This window comes from Engystomops pustulosus, chromosome 2 (genome assembly GCF_040894005.1).
Source record: "Engystomops pustulosus chromosome 2, aEngPut4.maternal, whole genome shotgun sequence".
Lineage (NCBI taxonomy): Eukaryota > Metazoa > Chordata > Amphibia > Anura > Leptodactylidae > Engystomops > Engystomops pustulosus.
The window spans coordinates 40,801,563-40,819,534 of record NC_092412.1 but is presented as its reverse complement, the minus strand read 5'-3'; the positions used below and the strand labels follow the sequence as shown (position 1 = coordinate 40,819,534).

Genomic DNA, 17,972 nt, shown 5'->3' with positions numbered 1-17,972 from the left:
TCTCATGATCAATGTTGCAGACGAGATACTATAGGGCATTGATCTTTGGCCTAACTAGCTTAATTTACTATTCTATTACTTACAAGATGACGTCATTCACCTTAGCATTATTCTTGTCATCCATATTCCTTTGTGCTTGGAGTCCTCATTAAACTTTATTTTCTAATGAACACAACAGCCATGAACTATAGCGAGATGCAATTTGCTTGAATAAGCCCAGCACACAAAGGGTTATCCACCTACCCCCTGCTAAGATTGTCAATACCCAATCAGTTAAGCCGATAAGGATAATCTTAGCCACAGGGGTCTTTCCTCCCCATACCATGCATCCCAGTATTTCATGTCACACAGAAGGTATCACACATGTCACCCTGTCCATGGACATCAAAAGCCTGCTCTAGAGGAAGGTGGATTTTCTCAAGGATCTCTCCCCACCATGGGATTGTTAGGAGGACAATAGAGCTCTGTGTCCGTCTTGTTGGCACCAGCTAGTACAATACAGGAAACAGCGTTTCCTTTCTGGGCTAGAAATTAACTTGGATCGTGCTCTTCCCGTTTTATTACTAATCCACGCCGGGAAACCGAGACTTCAGAAGTGACTACGATTAGGAGGCACTAAAAATAAAGGCCTGCAGATACTTAGGTGGGGCTGGGTACAGGCTATATATGTCCATTTATTAGCTATTGTCCTGTAACTATGGGCACAATGAAATGGATGGAAATTGGATGCTGACACTTAGTTCCTATGTAATTAACCCCTAGCCTGCTAAACCCATTGAATGGGGCATGAGTCTATATGTGGGATGAAGCAGAAGTTAAAGGTCTTCCAGGTCACTCATGCCTCATCGCTTCTTTATTGGCCTGTTTATATTCCAATTACCTTACGTAAACTTTATATAGATTAGGAGGCCATTGTCTGCCCAACAGGGCAGTTGATGGAAGCCAATAGTTGCTTTCATAACTAGAAGGTTTTTGATTTTTCTCTTGTCCTCACTATATTTTTGTAAGCCAGAATGTTTGTAGTTTATTTCTGGTCCATGGAACCTGGTGTTTTAGGAAATCCACCAGGAAAATCCATCATGATAAACCAGGGACACTTACTCATAGATCCAGGCACCGTGACTGTGGTAACCTTCTTATATTTGTTATCCATGGGCTCCTTCCTTCTAAAATCAACTATTAAAATTACGCTGATTGGAGGATTTACCCTCCATGCTGTAGCTTTACAGGCTGTCTCCCCATCTCCATCTATGGGGACGTATGTCCACCTGCAAATTTGTGGCTGGATGTATGTCCCCACGACAGCCGTGTGAATGGGGCCCAATAAAGAACCTTTTATTTGGGTTTTTTGCTAATCACAATTTCTGATTCCATTGGTCAGAAGGAACACTGCTAAGTTTTGGTGATATTGTGATTATATTGCTAATAGTGGTGCATGGAGGTGAAGCTACATTGCACTGGTTTCTATTCTCTCAGTTGCAGGAGGAGCAGCCTGTAATCCGGGGCCAATGAGCGTGTTGGAGAATATTTAGCATAATTTAGTAGACCAGCACATTCTGCCTTTCTTTAAAGCAACCAAGCGGCTGATGTGTCCAACAGACATCATAGGAAAATGAAAGATCAGTCTTATCTTCAGCATCCTAAACTCTGCTGCCCGGCTAATCCATCTGTCTCCTCGCTTCTCTTCTGCCTCTTCTCTCTGCCTGTCTCTCCGCTGGTTCCCCATTGTACAACAAATCCAGTTTAAAATGTTAACAATGGGGGTCATTTATCTTTATTTTTCTTCCTTTTTTTCAGTCTTTTTTTAGACTTTTTTGGCCCGTTGCAATTTTTGTGCCTTTTTGAGGACTTTTTGAAATGTGCACTGAAGTCTGCCGGATATTAGTTTATCGTCAGTAAGACACATTTATCTTCCTTTCCAGATGTGCTAAATGTTGCAAATGATCTTTTCAAATTGACTTAAATTTGCAACATTTTTTGACGCAAAGGACTCCAGACGAAAACCATACTTAAGTAAAACTTCGGAAAAATGGAAAGAAGTCACATTTTTTAGACATTTGTAACAAATGTTGCAAAAAGAGATCTGAAAAAAAATCCCATTTAACAGAGAGATTGGTAAATTACCAAAGTAGCAGACGGAAAAAAGACAAAACAGACAGAGATGAGATAAATTTGACATGCTTTGTGCAGCGCTGCGTAATCTGTGTGCGCTATATAAATAAAGAATTATTTTTATAAATGACTTACAAAGCTGTCTATAACCTGTCCCCTCTATATACTGTATATCTGAACTCATCATCTAATACTGTCCTACGTGTAATCTCTGTTCCTCCCAGGACCTTCAGCTTCACTCTATTACCATCCACACATCTCCCAACCGCATCTAGGACTTCTCCTGTGCTTCCCCCATACTCTGGAACATAACCTGAAAACCCCACCTGTACGAGATCACCTACATAGCACAATAAGTGCACTGCTCTGCTCCTTCACCTCATGTCTCCATCTACCCCCCATACTGATTGTAAGCCCTCATGGGCAGGGTCCTGTTCCCAATTTTTCAGATCTCTATAGATTTTGCATCTTGTACTTTATTTTCTTCTTGTATTAATGTAATATAAAGTAATCCCTTACCAATTGTACAGAACCATGGAATTAATTGTGTTCTATAAATAAAGAATAATATTACTTCAACTCCTGATACAGTAGACATAAAACATCATAAAACACCAATCGTACAGTAAATCGGAATCTAGTATCTAGTCCTTTTATATGACATTTTATGCCAGTCTATATAAGGTCTCCATGTACAATAGATACATTGTATCTCTGACTACACAAACACTGAATTTTGTTTGTTACATTCAGCTAAAAAAAATAATCTGTCTCCATTCCTGGGTAATAACAGCAGACCATAGGGTAGAGGGGGCATTGTGCGCCTGCAGGGTACTATGAACTTCTAGCATGGTGTGCGTGTGACCCTAAAGAGGCGTAGATGAAACAATGCGGAGATGTGGCCCCTGCAGCTGTGACCAGTTAGTGACTGCATGTGGTGGGGCAGCTGCCTTTATACCAGGGGCTGAGTGATGTCAGGACCAGGGAGTGGCTGCACATGCCATCAGTTAGAAGAGGTTATATCAGGGGTGTGAGAATTTGGCTGCACATAATGAATGGATATCTCCCTGGGGTTCCAGCACTTTGTCCTTCAGGATATTCCTTCCCACTCTGCAGCTCAGGACACACTGCTGTATAGTGCTGCATTTAGCAGGAAGCTGGAGAGGAGAGAGGAGCTCTCAGACTTGCTGGATAGCTCTCTGGTGCAGGATAAAACTTTCAGCACTCCCAGCCTGGGGACCAGGGAGGACACCTCTAACTGGAGCCTCATCCTTCCACTCATCTCTGAGCAGTAGCTCCTCATTGTGGATCTAGGGCACAGATATTACTGCTCACCTAGAGATGTTAAGCTGTGTCACTGTGGCAATGCTGTGCTTGGTCTTTGGTTGCCTGATGCTTACAGGTAGGTGCATCCCATATGATGATGTCCTATTAGTGATGGAGAAGAATTCACATGTATATAGTTCATATATAATGATTATTCTGTAATGTTAATGTGATTTGGAACCACTGGTCATAGCATGCCTTGCTGCAAACATGTGTCATGTGAGGTCTAATAGCTAGATGGGTTTTATTGTAACCTAAAATGTAAGGAGTGAACTGTTACCTAAACTTATAAGGCTACAATGTGGATGCATTCTAGAAACATATTATATGTACGATACTGGATGTATTACATAGTAGGATGGATTATTTATTGCATAGTCTGATACATATATTACTATATATATATATACATTTTTTACACTGTACATATGAAATATTATGATGGGTATAGAAACGTGTGTGCGACTTGATGTATTATATAGTATGATGCTGGGTATATTTACCTGTAAATATACTACATACGAATATAGTACATACTGAAAAATAATACTGGAGATGTATCATAATATGATGCTGGATGTATGATATAGTTTGATATTGGATAAATAACATAGCAAGATACTGGATATTTTACATAGTAGGATGCTGGATGTACCTTATAGTGTTATACTGGATATATCACATAGTAAGATGCTGGATATATGACATAGCATGATGTGGTGTGTATCTTATAGTGTGATACTGGATATATTACATAGGAAGATGCTGGAGGTATGTTATAGTGTAATACTGGGTATATTATATAGTAGGGTGCTGGACATGTATCTTATAGTGTGATACTGCATGTATTACATTGCAAGATGCTAGATATATTACATATTAGGATGCTAGATGTGTATTATAGTGCAAAGCTGGATGTATCTTACAGTGTGATACTGGATATATTACATAGTAGGATTCTGGATATATCTTATAGTGGGAAGCTGGATATATTACATAGCATGATACTGGATATATTACATAGCATGATACTGTAGGTATGTTATAGTGTTATACTGGATATATTACATAGCATGATACTGGATATATTACATAGTAAGATACTGGAGGTATGTTATAGTGTTATACTGGATATATTACATAGTAAAATATTGGATTATCTAATTGTATGATGATACTGGATGTATCTTATAGTGTGATGCTGGATATATCTTATAGTGGGATGCTGGATATATCTTATAGTGTGATACTGTATGTATTACATAGCATGATACTGGATAAATTACAAAGTAAGATACTGGAAGTCTGTTATAGTGTGATGCTGGATATATTAGATAGTAGGATGCTGGATATATCTTATAGTGAGATACTGTATGTATTACATAGCATAATACTGGATATATTACATAGTAGTATACTGGAGGTATGTGATAGTGTGATAGTGGATAAATTACATAGTAAGATGCTAGATATATCTTATAGTGAGATACTGTATGTATAACATAGCATGATACTGGATATATGACATAGTAAGATGCTATATATATCTTATAGTGGGATGCTGGATGTATCTTATAGTGTGATAGTGGATATATTACATAGTAAGATACTGGAGGTATGTTATAGTGTGATACTGGATATATTACATAGTAGTATATTGGATGTATCTAATTATATGATGATACTGGATGCATCTTATTGTATGATCCTGGAATTATTACATAGTACTGTGCCAGCACCAGGAATTGCACCTATTTTGCTCCTAAAATATAGTGGAGTCATAAAATAATGCTGACAAGTGATTAATAGGAAGATTGTGATAATTCAGGTGCATCAATGCCCCTTATTTAGGCGCAAAACCAAAACTAGTGCACCCCAACTGTGATACATCCGGCCCAATACATAGTATCAGTCTTGATAAAATACATGGTCATGATTTTATACACATCTAGCATGTATCCTACAGTTAAACATATTATTCTGCTACAAGACTACAACTCCCAGCATACCTGGACAACGATTGGAGATGGAGTTGTGCAGTTGAGTCCTAGGTTAGAGACTGCTGGTTTAAGTCATCCTGAACATCCTGAAGCTTGTGCTTGTTACCAGAAATTGCATAACCTCAGTTATAAATTTTTTACTAGACCCTACACTACAAATGTGGTTTTGGTCTGTGCAATGTACAATGTGGTGTTAGATGTACAAAGGTTACTTTGTTTTGTGTCTCTGTTTGTTTTATGTATTGTATTATATACCTGGGATTGTAGTGCAATGTTTAGGTCTGAAATGGTTAGGTGAAGATTTTATGTTGTTTTGTATCTGAATATTGAGGGTTTGAATCTTTTTAAGTCTGTTATATCATCTATCTCTGTATCTTTTATGCTTCTTGGTTGGAGAACCATCGAGAAGACACATAAGATTGTATCAACAGGCAGATCTTGTGGGAACTTCCCATCATTCTTCACAGATTAGTATTTCTATGACTTTGACCAGCAAGAAGATGAACCTGTGCATTGGAATGATAACAGCAGTGGAACCACAAATGATTATTCACCCAAAACAGGAGTCATCAATTGCAACAAACTGTCTTAAATTTTGTCTAAAAGTTGAACATTTTGGTGATTTAGAAAAATTTTAAATCTATTACATATTTCAAGCAAACAAATTGAAGACAATTAAAGACTTTGATATTGATAGCATTGTGTCTTTTTCAAATTTTTTAGAATAGTTTTTCAGAACTGCTCTAGACTGGATGGACAGAGGTTTGTGACTCCAATGATCACTTGGTTTGGGGGTCAGTGTTACACAATGCATTATATTGTCCCGTTCATGGTTTCAGATACTGATATTAGTTTATTTAGTCACTATCCTATTACAGGCAGTCCCCAGGTTACGTACAAAATAGGTTCTGTAGGTTTGTTCTTAAGTTGAGTTTGTACGTAAGTCGGAACTGTAGACCTTATTATTGTAACCCCAGTCAAATTTTTTTTGCTCTCTGTGACCAATGTTGGGTTGTCATAAGAACCGGGATTAACAATAAAGCTTCATTGCAGGCACCTTTTATAACTTATAGCTGTTTATTGTATCTTAGGACTAAAGTATAGCAAATAACCAGAATCCAGAGGTCCATTTGTAACTAGGGGTCGTATGTAAGTCTAGTGTTCTTAACTAGGGAACCGCCTGTATAGTGGTTGGTAGATAAGATGGAAGATGCTTATGTGGATCTTATGATAAAGGTGATGTTCATGATGGTTTTGATTATGATTATAGTTATTATTATTAGGTTTATGACTAGAGGCTATTTAGCCCTATGGGGACAATGCTAAATTTGAGAGATGATATGGATGTATAGATCAGTGGCTCTCAATCTGTTTGGGAAAACCCAAGTATAAAGACTATTGGCATGAGGAATGTAATAATGGAATGTTTATTCTAAATATGTTTCATCATGGAATCTCTATGTTAGAGGTTTTCATACTATGGCTCTCCAAATGTAGCAAAACTACAATTCCCAGAATATCATGATCGCCCATATGGAGTATGGAGGAAATTGCAACAACTGGTGGACCACTGCCTTACAACCTTTGCTCTTTGCTGTAATCTAGTTAGTCTAGCTTAGTCTAACAGTCTTTCTGGTTATCAGGGCATGCTGGGAATTGTAGTTCTGCAACAGTGCCGGTATTGAATCATGCTGTGAGTAAATTGAGGCAGGTACAGTATGTTACTAGAAGGGTTGGCTCCTGGGGGTAGGGTACTAACTAGACATTCTACTTTGTGAAATTTTGATATAAGGCTACGGCAGCGAACTCAATTTAAGGTGAAGCATCTTCCGACCCTTCTTTCCAGGAATGCATTTTGCCATTGAACAATGCAGCTGAGTCATAGTCGCCGGATTAGAGAATTCCTTGTGATATCCTTCTAGAAGTCACTGTCTGCTTGACCAGATAAGAAGCTTTGATTCAGAGGAAGCTGAGTGTATCAGTACAGATTAGTCGGTTTACATTTCCATTGAAGACACAGACTTGCTGTGCTGGAATATGATATAAACAGTGCACCCAACGTGTTAGAGCTATCTAGAAGCCAATCTTTATGAGCCCTGGAAAGGATCGGCTCTGGATGTGTTTATTTAGGAGCATATGCTACAATTACCCAATGACTGTCCATGCACAAACAGCACAATGCCAGGGACATGGGGATGTTTCTAGTTACAAATCACAAGGCTGTCGTCCCAACAAAGAGCGTTTGGCTTGTTGCGACCTATGTGTGCAGTTTCGTAACAAGCTTTCGGGTCCCATAGAAGTGCACACAGCTCACAGATCATGTTTTCTATCACAGATGCTACGTCTAGTCTCCTGGCTTTGGATGTGTTACAGTTTGCTCAGTCAGAGGGAACATTGTGGTTCATTCCATTGAATTAGTTCATAGAGTTCATGAGCTGTAAGGTGCCCTTTTTGCCTGGTCTATTTGATCATCTCCATGTGGTGGGTTATGTGATGTAGAGAACCAGTACAGGTGCCAAGTCAGTACAGACCAATATGTGCGTCCTGATTTTTTTTTCAGTTTTTCCAAAAGAAATTTAGGAGGACTAAATTTAGAACTTATTAGCATACAGACAAAGTGTAAAGGGCAAGGCAGCTGCAAAACGACAAATTCTCAGCATGTTCTGCGTGTTCCACTTGTCGCCACAAGTCAGAAATTGGTCATCTAAAGATTCTATATTTTGGTCTATAAGTCATGTCTATAATTTGGCTCCGATATATTTACTGTTTCGTATAACATCTTTGAGCATTGGAATCATCAGGTCTCAAGGAACCACAGGGATCCTGGAAACACTGCTTGGGGAATGAGATAGAGCCCCACCTTTCCAATATGTAGGTTGCTTATCCCTTGTCCTTGGTATGGGGCAGATGAGTTACTGGGGTAATTTGGATTAGATTATAAAGATCTGAAGGGAGTAGATCTATGCATAGGCCATCTATATGGCCTTGAGCACATATATAATAATAGGCAACATCAGTATACAAAATATAGCAATCAGTTTGTGTTGGGTGCACATAACCTGTTAAGCCTTGTACCACATATACAGATTAAAATTCCAACAAGTAAATGCAGCCGCACTCCAATACAAAGTGAAAGAGTTTACACAGCAACATTTGGAAGCTTGAAAAAGACGTGATTCCGAAATGTTGCTATGTCTGGGTGTATCAAGTGTCCTTCTTCTTTCACTTTGAGTTGGATTTATGCTGTCATTTGTCGTTGACTTTGAACACACAGACACCCTAAAAGCTGCCAAGTGGTGCCTTCTAGAATTAGTCTAACATTATACTTTAGACAAGAACATAGAGGGTTGTTGAACATGCCATCATTTCTTTTGGTTAGATCTGGATATAGTGAGATATAGGACAGGACAGTCTATTGTATGTATCCGCCATAGGAAATGGACACAGAAAACCAGAATATTTGTTAATATTTGCGTCAATGAGTCATGGGAAGCCTCTTACTCCAGCCACACCTCTGATTCCTGTCAATTTGCCCCAGCTCTCTCATGTCACAGTCTGTCCCGACTTCTCCTCTGTTCCTGTCTCTTCTACGCAAGTGGACATCCCTGTTTTTCCTAATTACCTTAAATAGTCTTTTTCCTGATATCAGAAGGAAATGACTTTCCCATATCCTTGGCTGTGTTCTTCCCAGTCCCCTACCTATAAATAGCTCATCTCCTTCCTCTTACCTGAGTGCAATGCTCTTTGTCCCCTGTGTGTTTCCACTTTGATTTCCTCTAGCGCTCTATGATACTCAGACCTGTCTTCTTTTATGTAATATCTGCAGATCACCTTCCTTGGGATAGAAGATGCAGGAAGTCAGACTTCCCACCCCAACACTGTAATCACAATGTGGAGATGACATTTCTGGAACTCAAATCTTTTTTCTTTTTTGGGAAGTTTTTGCAATTTTTTGTTAATTTTTGCAAATACAAGCCTTGTCTTGTATTGCAACTTCTATGTAAATTCTTTTGGTTTTGTTATTCAGTTCACTAATTTGTCTTGAAAACCAAATTATACTCATAGGGGTACATGTGTCAAACTTTTGGCTTGCCTTTTTCTTTAATTTTTTAGATTTGTCATGGTTCGTGTGCTCAGTTGCAACTTTTTTAAAAAGTTGATAAAAAGTCGCAAATCTATGGCTTCCCCTGACCAGGTGTAGAAGTTAGCTGGGGAACTGATTGCGACTTTTGGAGACTTTTGTTTTAAAAACTTGCAAATTCACTACAGACCAACAAGGCAAAAAATGCTAAAATACATCTGACCAGCAGGAAGGCCAAAAAAAAGTCTCAAGATGGAAAAACTTGTGATATGTGTGCCAACTAAATCCAAATGATTCAAATATCATATGCGCCCCATGTTCGGGACATGGTATAAGATTCCTTATTTGGACACTTCCCACATTGGAGAGAAGACCTTCATATTCTGCAAAAGCAATGTATCTACTAAGAATATTATTGTAACGTGGCACGTGGTAGAGCAGGGAAGATTTTATACTAACTCATAAGAACGGCTAAGAAAAAATGTCTATGTGTCACACAACGGTAAAATAGAATAATTCTCTTACAGTTATCTCAAGAATGAAAGAATTGGGCATGGAGTAATTGAACATCAAGTTGACATTGACATCAAATTCTTAGGTTCAGATGACCTTAATCCAATGTAGATGTTCTTCCATTGTCTTGTGCTTTGAATTATACTTACGTAACTGAGTGCAGTCATGAAACTTTAGGTTGAGGGTACTTTTGGTTTTGAGTATAGAAAGTTAGAGGACTCTTATTTTACAATGAATATTTTGATCATGATTATTGCATAATATTTTGAGGTCAATCTGAAGTTTTATTTTGTTTTTGCTTTTCTGCATGTATTGTTTTTGGCTAATACTTTGTGGTTTTCCTGCAAAGTTCATCACACTTCATTACCCCAGGAATATATTTCAGGCAGTTAACATTTAGATGTAATTATGCATCTACTGTCAATTTGAATGGACGACCCTGAGAGTGATCTGTAAAGTTTTATGTCAGAACATCCTGCTGGAAATATCATGATCACTTACTAAATCCAGTAATAGGCAACAGATAGTGCAGGGAACCTTTATGAAAAACGTATGTAAGGGCCTTTTACTTTGGCCAACATATGTATGTAACACGCACATATTGACCGGCTTTTGTTCAGAAATTTTTAGCTCAACGGTTATTCATAACTTTCAATCATTTTAGTGTTTTTTATCTCAATTATTGTTGTATTGCTGCCAATAAATAACAAAAAGCTCACAAATAATAGTTTTTTCCTTTTCCAACTAACAGTCGCCTCGTTTACAGAGGACAATTATTATCCCGACCAATAGGTTGGACTTGATAGACCTACATCTTCTTCCAGTCTTATCCACTATGATACTATGACCACTTAGGCTTACAAGTGTTCATTGTATATGCAATCTGAACCTGAGCCCAATCAAAGTTGTCCTATTGTTTGCAGTCTTTGGTTTCTTCAGATAGACTTGCACAGGTTTACCTTGTCTATCTAAAAGAGGATGGGGCAAACTAATCTGTTCTTGTTACAACCATACAAGCTCATCTAGATGCCTATGGTAAACAACAACCAAGTTTATCTCAACAAGATAAGGTCAATGTTGTCTAGGACTGTCCAACCATAGTTGTCCATACATTTCAGACAGACAGCTATGGTTCTTGTTTGCCTCGGATGAGAATATATATGTTCTCAATGGGTGGTGGTAATTGAATTGCGCTAAGGACTTGGTAGGACAAGGCAAATCTACCCTAATAGACTCAAGACGTTAATGATACATTACATAGTCAGCTGTTCTTACGAAACTAGGCTCATATGACCGCCATAGCTCAACACGATACACGAAAACCTCAGCTATTGATGCAGTTGTGTCACATTTGAATGTGGTTAAATTGAATGGGCAATGTCTACCGAATCCTCTTCAGTGTGGTTGATGTTACCGATTGTCTAATTTCCGTCTTGGTTACGGAACCTGGAAACTTGGGGGTGGTTGAAGATGATTTTATTAATCTCTCAAGAATGTGTAGGAGTATTTCTTGTACAGTATGTGACATGGCATTACCAAGAAATGTGATCTTATAGGAAAACTAAAAGCAGAACAGAATGTTTTTGACGATGATAATGAGTCACCAATGAATCCACCTATCACATTTTATCGTGACAATCTAACACATCCCGTACAATGCCATAGCCTCCAAAACATCCTAGCCTTATGCCTTCCAACAGTGAGACCTTTACCATGACTTTCTCCAGTTCATGGACCGGCTGCACAAAAGTTTGATTTTGCTGTTTTATTTCTGCTTCTGATTTTTATGACATATTATTATTTATCATCATGTGTTATGGGGTAAACAAACTTTTTTTATATTGAAAATTTTGATTTGTTTGACTTCAGAAAAATCTGAACTGGCTGTCCAATAGCTCATTCTTCAGGCTCTCTCTTCTCTCCTAACAATCTAAAATATGATTTATGACTAAATCCAAGTTGTTGTTCCCCTTGTTAGTGGAAAACTCTCTGTTAAACTTGGACCATAAATATTCACAAAGCTTTAAACCATATATGAGTATTATTTACCAATAGTTCTGATGATGTGGAGAAGATGGTCAAGGAGAACCCTTCAGTGGACTTACCTGCTTCCTAGAGTACACATTGGGGTAGACTCATTATGGTGGAAAAAACCTATGAATCTCCCTGTCCCTACCAGTTTCGGACTTTCTCCGATATGCAAGCCACTATGGATATTCTAAATGCCAGTTTCATGAATTCCCCCAATTGGGCCACAGTCACCCTAGAGGGTATCAAAATATTCTTGCAATTAAGACTTGGATTTAGTGTGCATTTCCTGGTCTCCAAGCAATGGACTGTGTGCTGTTTTTTTTTGCCCTGTCGGAAACTGGTGGTTGAATGCTGCTCACTCCACCGATTTCCACCAACGGCCTCACCTCTCCTGGGAACATGCCCAATAGAAGGCTACAGGGCCATGAATTTGCTACCGTTTGTGTGTATGAACCCTTATGCTGTGTCTCAACTAACCCACCAGATCTCAATATGATGCATCTTATGTGTACAAAGATACCAAATATTCCCAATCCCAATTAAAAGTGATCAAGCAAATGTTTTATATGGATGGAAAATGAACAATTTCTGTACCATAAAGGCCTAAAGAAGAGTTTCTCTAAGACTCCAAATGGAGCCCTCAGAATAAGGCCCTGCTCTAGGAAGCCTAGGAACTTGAGGACTTTTGTACTTTTCCATTTGTCATATCAATAATGGTTATTAATTATCTTGTATTTTACAGAATTGTATGGGTAGAGTACACCCTGTGGATTATTATGATTACCTCTATATTAACCTGGCATCTACCAATACTATAACTTAGGATCTACTTGGGGCAACCAGCCACCTTTATTTTTGGGGCAATTATATACATATTGGGTGACACCACTTGATTTCCACAAGAACATGGAGACCAAACCCTGTTACCACTAACCATTCCATGAAGATAGCTTTACCATGCTTATAGTCATTAATGTTGGGGAAACTGCTGAATGAATATGGAGTCTAGTATTTGGCAGATTTACCTGGAGTCAGCAGATACAGAATAAGTATCATTTAGCCTCACTTTTATCTAAGCCTGTTTGAATTGTAATAATTTCCCCCTATATATAAACATTGGGATTGTGGTATCCCATCATATAGGAGCCTAAAGTCCTCATGTAGTCTTTGCTTAAAGTTTATTCAGCCTACACATAATCCCACATACACATGCAGCCTAGCTTGGATGTGTTTTCCAATGGGAAGGGGAATAAGCCGGCACCTGCAGCTTATGCACATTTCTTTGAGTATAACGGATTGGACATATTAAAATTCATCATGCCCAATCCCTTTTGTTTGGATTGTGCCAAATGAAGTTTGGCTGAACATTTTATACAAACTGGATGTCACCTAATGAATCTACATTCTGTTCCTTGCTGTGACATTATGATATGATATAAACCTTATTACATACATTGTTCTGTTGAGAAGAAAAAAAAATAGCCAAAGATAGAACTCCCTGGAAGGGAAGGTTAGGTACTTGGTGTAATTTAACCAGATCTGGTCATTTTTTATGTGGAGTAATAGAGCTGTCTAAAATCAAATCTTTGTATATTGCCCGTAACCAATCACCGAACAGCTTTAATTTCTCAAAGGGCTCTGGAGAAAGCTGTACTGTGATTGGTTGCTATGAGCACTAATACACAGCAACATAAATCTATCCCAGGGCTTTTTGTAAAGTGTACTACTTGACTAGATTATTAATATGGAACCTTGTCCAAGAGGAGTTGCTGGTTTCTGACCTCCGTCATGTTGTATAAGAGTAAATCAAGTAATAATACAAGGAGATATAATATAGTGTTGTGTGCCCTTATTTAACTATGTTGTACCACATTCCTACTCTGGGGGCGCTGTAGGGAAATTCAATACTTGTTGCTACATTTGTTAAGGATTTTAGAGGTCACCCCATGATATGTATACAGCCGGCAGAAAATCACTTCATTAATTTAGTCACTTCATTAAAACATGTCAATTTTAACAATTTCTGAAATGTGTAAACAAGCAATTAGAGGGCAAGTGTATGCTGGATAACCCGAAATATATGCAAATTCCTACTTGGTGAACCCTGTCCTCCATGGATTTTCACCTTTCACCCCTGTGATCTAAGTGTTACCCGTGTCCGCCCCCCCTCCCTCACTTCATGTTTTGGAGATGAGCTAATTCTTTGCTATTGTAATTAAACATCCTCTGCCATCTCCAGGATCCTCGTGTAATTAATGATACGACTTTATCAGCAGTAAACAGATTCCTGGAAGTTTTCTCATGCTCTTACTACAGGCCATATGCTACTACATGTTGTATGGGAGTCACTGCCGACGCTTGTGATTTGCATTGCTGAAATTGGTTTCTGTGTTTTATCTCATTTATCACATTATTACATGGACCAAGTATGCAGCTAGTTTGGAATCCATCCATTATGTAGATTGTGAACAAAAGACCCCCTATAAGGTTTGATCAGTGGGGACCCAGATTCTGGATCCCTTGCTGATCATCAAGAAGGGGCAGCTACTCTCCTGTGTGATTAAATGTGTATTTCCAGCCATAATTAACTAGTTGCCCAGATCTATGCTTCCTGTCAGTGAATGGAAACAGTCTTGTATAAACATACAAATGTCTAATATCCTTAGAGCCTACTAAAGAAGGATCCCCTGTTAGCTCAAAATATAAGCAGAGGTCCCTCTCCAGTACTGAGGGATTGCTACAATAATTTTTTTTAACTTTTTGAGAGATTTTGAAAGAAATGTGTAGATTGTGAATGAATATATCTGGGTCAGGAAGGGTTTCATTTGTCCTTAAAGGAAATCTACCAGCAAAATTCATCATGATAAACAAGGGACACTTACTCATAGATACAGCCAATATGATTGTGGTAATCTTCTTATATTTGTTTCCTTCTAAACCAACTTTTGCTTATGCTACTGAGACAGAAAGGCTCTGGGGGCATTACTAGAGCCCATATCTGCTGCAGCTACACATGCTGTTACACTGTCTCCCCCTCTGCTCCCTAAAACTCCCACCTACCTCTGTTTGTCATTATATAACGCAGTGGGAGGGGGTAGTGCCCCTGCACAGTGTAACAGTCTCTGAAGTTACAGCATGGAGGTACTCTAATAATGCCCTCCAGAGCCCATCTGACTTCTTAGCATAATTATAAAAGTTGATTTTAGAAGGCAGGAGGCCATGGATAACACATATTAGGATTACCACAGTCCCGGTGCCTGGATCTATGGGTAAGTGTCCCTGGTTTATCATGATGGATTTTGATGGCAGATCTCCTTTAAGATAATTGCTAGACAACTTTTTCAGGTCTTTACAGTATAGCCTTAAAAACCATGCATGCTCTGCATGTGATTCTGGGTAAGGAGTATCTAAATAACTTTTCATGGTTGGGATGCTAGACAGCTCCCATCATATATGTCTGACTTTCAAGAAACCTAGGGACATGACAAAGCAAAGCAGAAAATATTTTCTAAAACAAAAAGATTCCCAACTTTAGACAGTTATGACATCTCTATATGAGAGGCCATTGATGGGTCAGGGAGGGGTTCTCCTTATTTAATTAATAAAAAATAATTCCCATTTATATAGCGCACACAGATTCTGCAGCGCTGCACAGAGCTTGCCAAATCAGTCAAGGGAGCACAGGATAGTATTTGGAATATATTTACTGACTGCCAGTTAGGCATGAATCCAAAAGAATAAAGACCCCATCTTTCCAGCAGAAGACCACCCCATATTTAGGCGACTTGGGAACACAATTCTATCCATAAATTCTCTAAAAACGTATTGGGGCACATTTACTAAGGTTCTTGCGCCAGTTTTCTGTCGGACTTTGCACGTTCTTTTAGGTATTTAAGAAGTGTCCATGCCACAGTTGTGTCGCGGCTGAACTATGCATCATGCAGCACTAATTTCTGCGCTCAAGGGGGCGTTCCGGTGCTCGGTCGGAAAGTCCGACAGAATTGTGTTGCACGCCCTGTGTTAAAGGTGCACCAAAGAAAACGGGATGCACTCTGTCGGAGCCGTGCAGGGGGCGCCAGATTCATGCAGAATGTGCACCAGAAATCCTGAATCTGGCGCCCCCTGCACACTACACAGGGAAACTGCACATAGTACAGACTGCACTGTTCTTAGTAAATGTGCTGCATTGTTGATATGTCCTGTGTACAACCTAAGTATCTTTGTAACCACAGTAAACAGCAAGCAGAGGTCTTATTCACCGAAATATAGAATGTGATATTATTAGAATCAAAAAGTTATACAAAATAAGCCTCGAATAACTGGATGTTGCTTTATTTGTGCACAGTCTGCTGGCACGGGGACAGTGCACCCCCCTGTATAGAATCAGCTCCCGCCGCATGTCCTGGATCTTGCTGACACAATAGGTACTTTGTAGAAGCCACAGTAACATTTGCGCAGCGCACCTTGTGACTGCTGGCGTGTTCAGGACGCTGCAGTCCAGGGTTCCAGATGTTCTGTGAACATTTCATTCATGTGAGCAAAACTCAGCAAATCCGCCGATGCTGTTTTCATTTAGTAAGTATTAGGAATTTTTTTTGGGGGGGTTGCTTTGATCTTGACAAGCCGGCATAACACGCTGAACAGATCCTCTGCTAATCTCTTTGCTAATGGCCAATTATGTACAGTGGTAACGTGCGCCATTGATGGAGACACTGCAGGAGCCGTTCTCGCCTGTCTTCTCCAGCGCTGTATATGTCATGTCAGGCTGATGCCGGCTCCAGTCCACTGACTCCGTATACACGACAAGGCTCCATTATACAGACGTGTGTTTATTTGAACGTCACATTCCTGATTTTATAATGAACGTACAATTGCTTTGACGGCATGGGTTACATCATCTGGGGTGATGCTGTTATGTCATAGGGCAGTGGTGGCGAACCTATGGCACGGGTGCCAGAGGCGGCACGCAGAGCCCTTTCTGTGGGCACCCGGGCCATCGCCCCAGCACACCAGACAGGACTCAAAGAATCTTCCTGCAGTTCCAAGCAACTTAAAAGATGCTGCTTTCAGTCATATATTAAAGTGATACTTACTTCGCTACTTGGGAATGTAGGAAGAGGGAGAAGGGATGATTTATCTTTGGAGGACCTCCTGCTGGCCCCACAATTCTTTGTGTACAGAGGGACACTGGAAAGAAGCTAAAATTATGCAAATTTTCAAGCTTTTTCTCAGGAGGCCAATATGATCGAACGTTGTTGAGGCACAGGAAGCAATAAGTTACTGTTTTCATTTTTGGATGGCACCTCGCAATAAATAAGGGGGTTTGGGTTGCAGTTTGGGCACTCGGCCGCTAAAAGGTTAGCCATCACTGTCATAGGGAATTTATTCTGTATCTTAAAGGGGTGGTCAAGTCTGAGGCCGGCGCCACACAGGGCGCTTTGTCTGCGCTTGCAAACGCAGACAAAGTCGCGCCCACCGGGGCGGGCCTCGGCTCGATCGCATCGGCGTTTCTATGGAAACGCCTGCGATCGGGAACGAGCCGCCGGTGTTTTGCGTTAATTTAACGCGAAACACCGGCGGCTCGTTCCCGATCGCAGGCGTTTCCATAGAAACGCCGATGCGATCGGGCCGAGGCCCGCCCCGGTGGCCGCGACTTTGTCTGCGTTTGCGTTTGCAAGCGCAGACAAAGCGCCCTGTGTGGCGCCGGCCTGAGGTGTAAGTCAATCTTCCTTAGCCCTAATGCTAAATCGGCAATAGGCCCCAACCATCATTTGTTGTTTGTTATACCAGGTGAATTTGGGACACCAGAACCTATATGTGACTCTAGCACCACCCCCATGTATATGGAGGTGTAACTTAAAGGGCTTGTCCACTTTCAGCAAATACTTGATACTATATGTGTAAGGAGA

At 39.7% G+C, this 17,972-nt stretch overlaps 1 protein-coding gene across 4 annotated transcripts in view; it reads left to right on the top strand.

Moving 5' to 3' along the window:
* The first annotated feature begins 3,158 nt into the window (after positions 1-3,158).
* The window catches only part of FLT1 (fms related receptor tyrosine kinase 1), a 51,520-nt gene continuing 36,706 nt past the window's right edge, over positions 3,159-17,972 (top strand). Inside the window, exon 1 of one of the 4 annotated variants that reach the window (XM_072134349.1) lies at positions 3,159-3,514. In XM_072134349.1, the coding sequence (XP_071990450.1) occupies positions 3,454-3,514 (61 nt within the window). In that variant the 5' untranslated portion in view covers positions 3,159-3,453. Of the gene's footprint in view, positions 3,515-13,753; positions 13,874-16,542; positions 16,639-17,972 lie in introns of those variants that run through there. The other 3 variants (XM_072134352.1, XM_072134350.1, XM_072134351.1) reach the window with 3 other exon arrangements.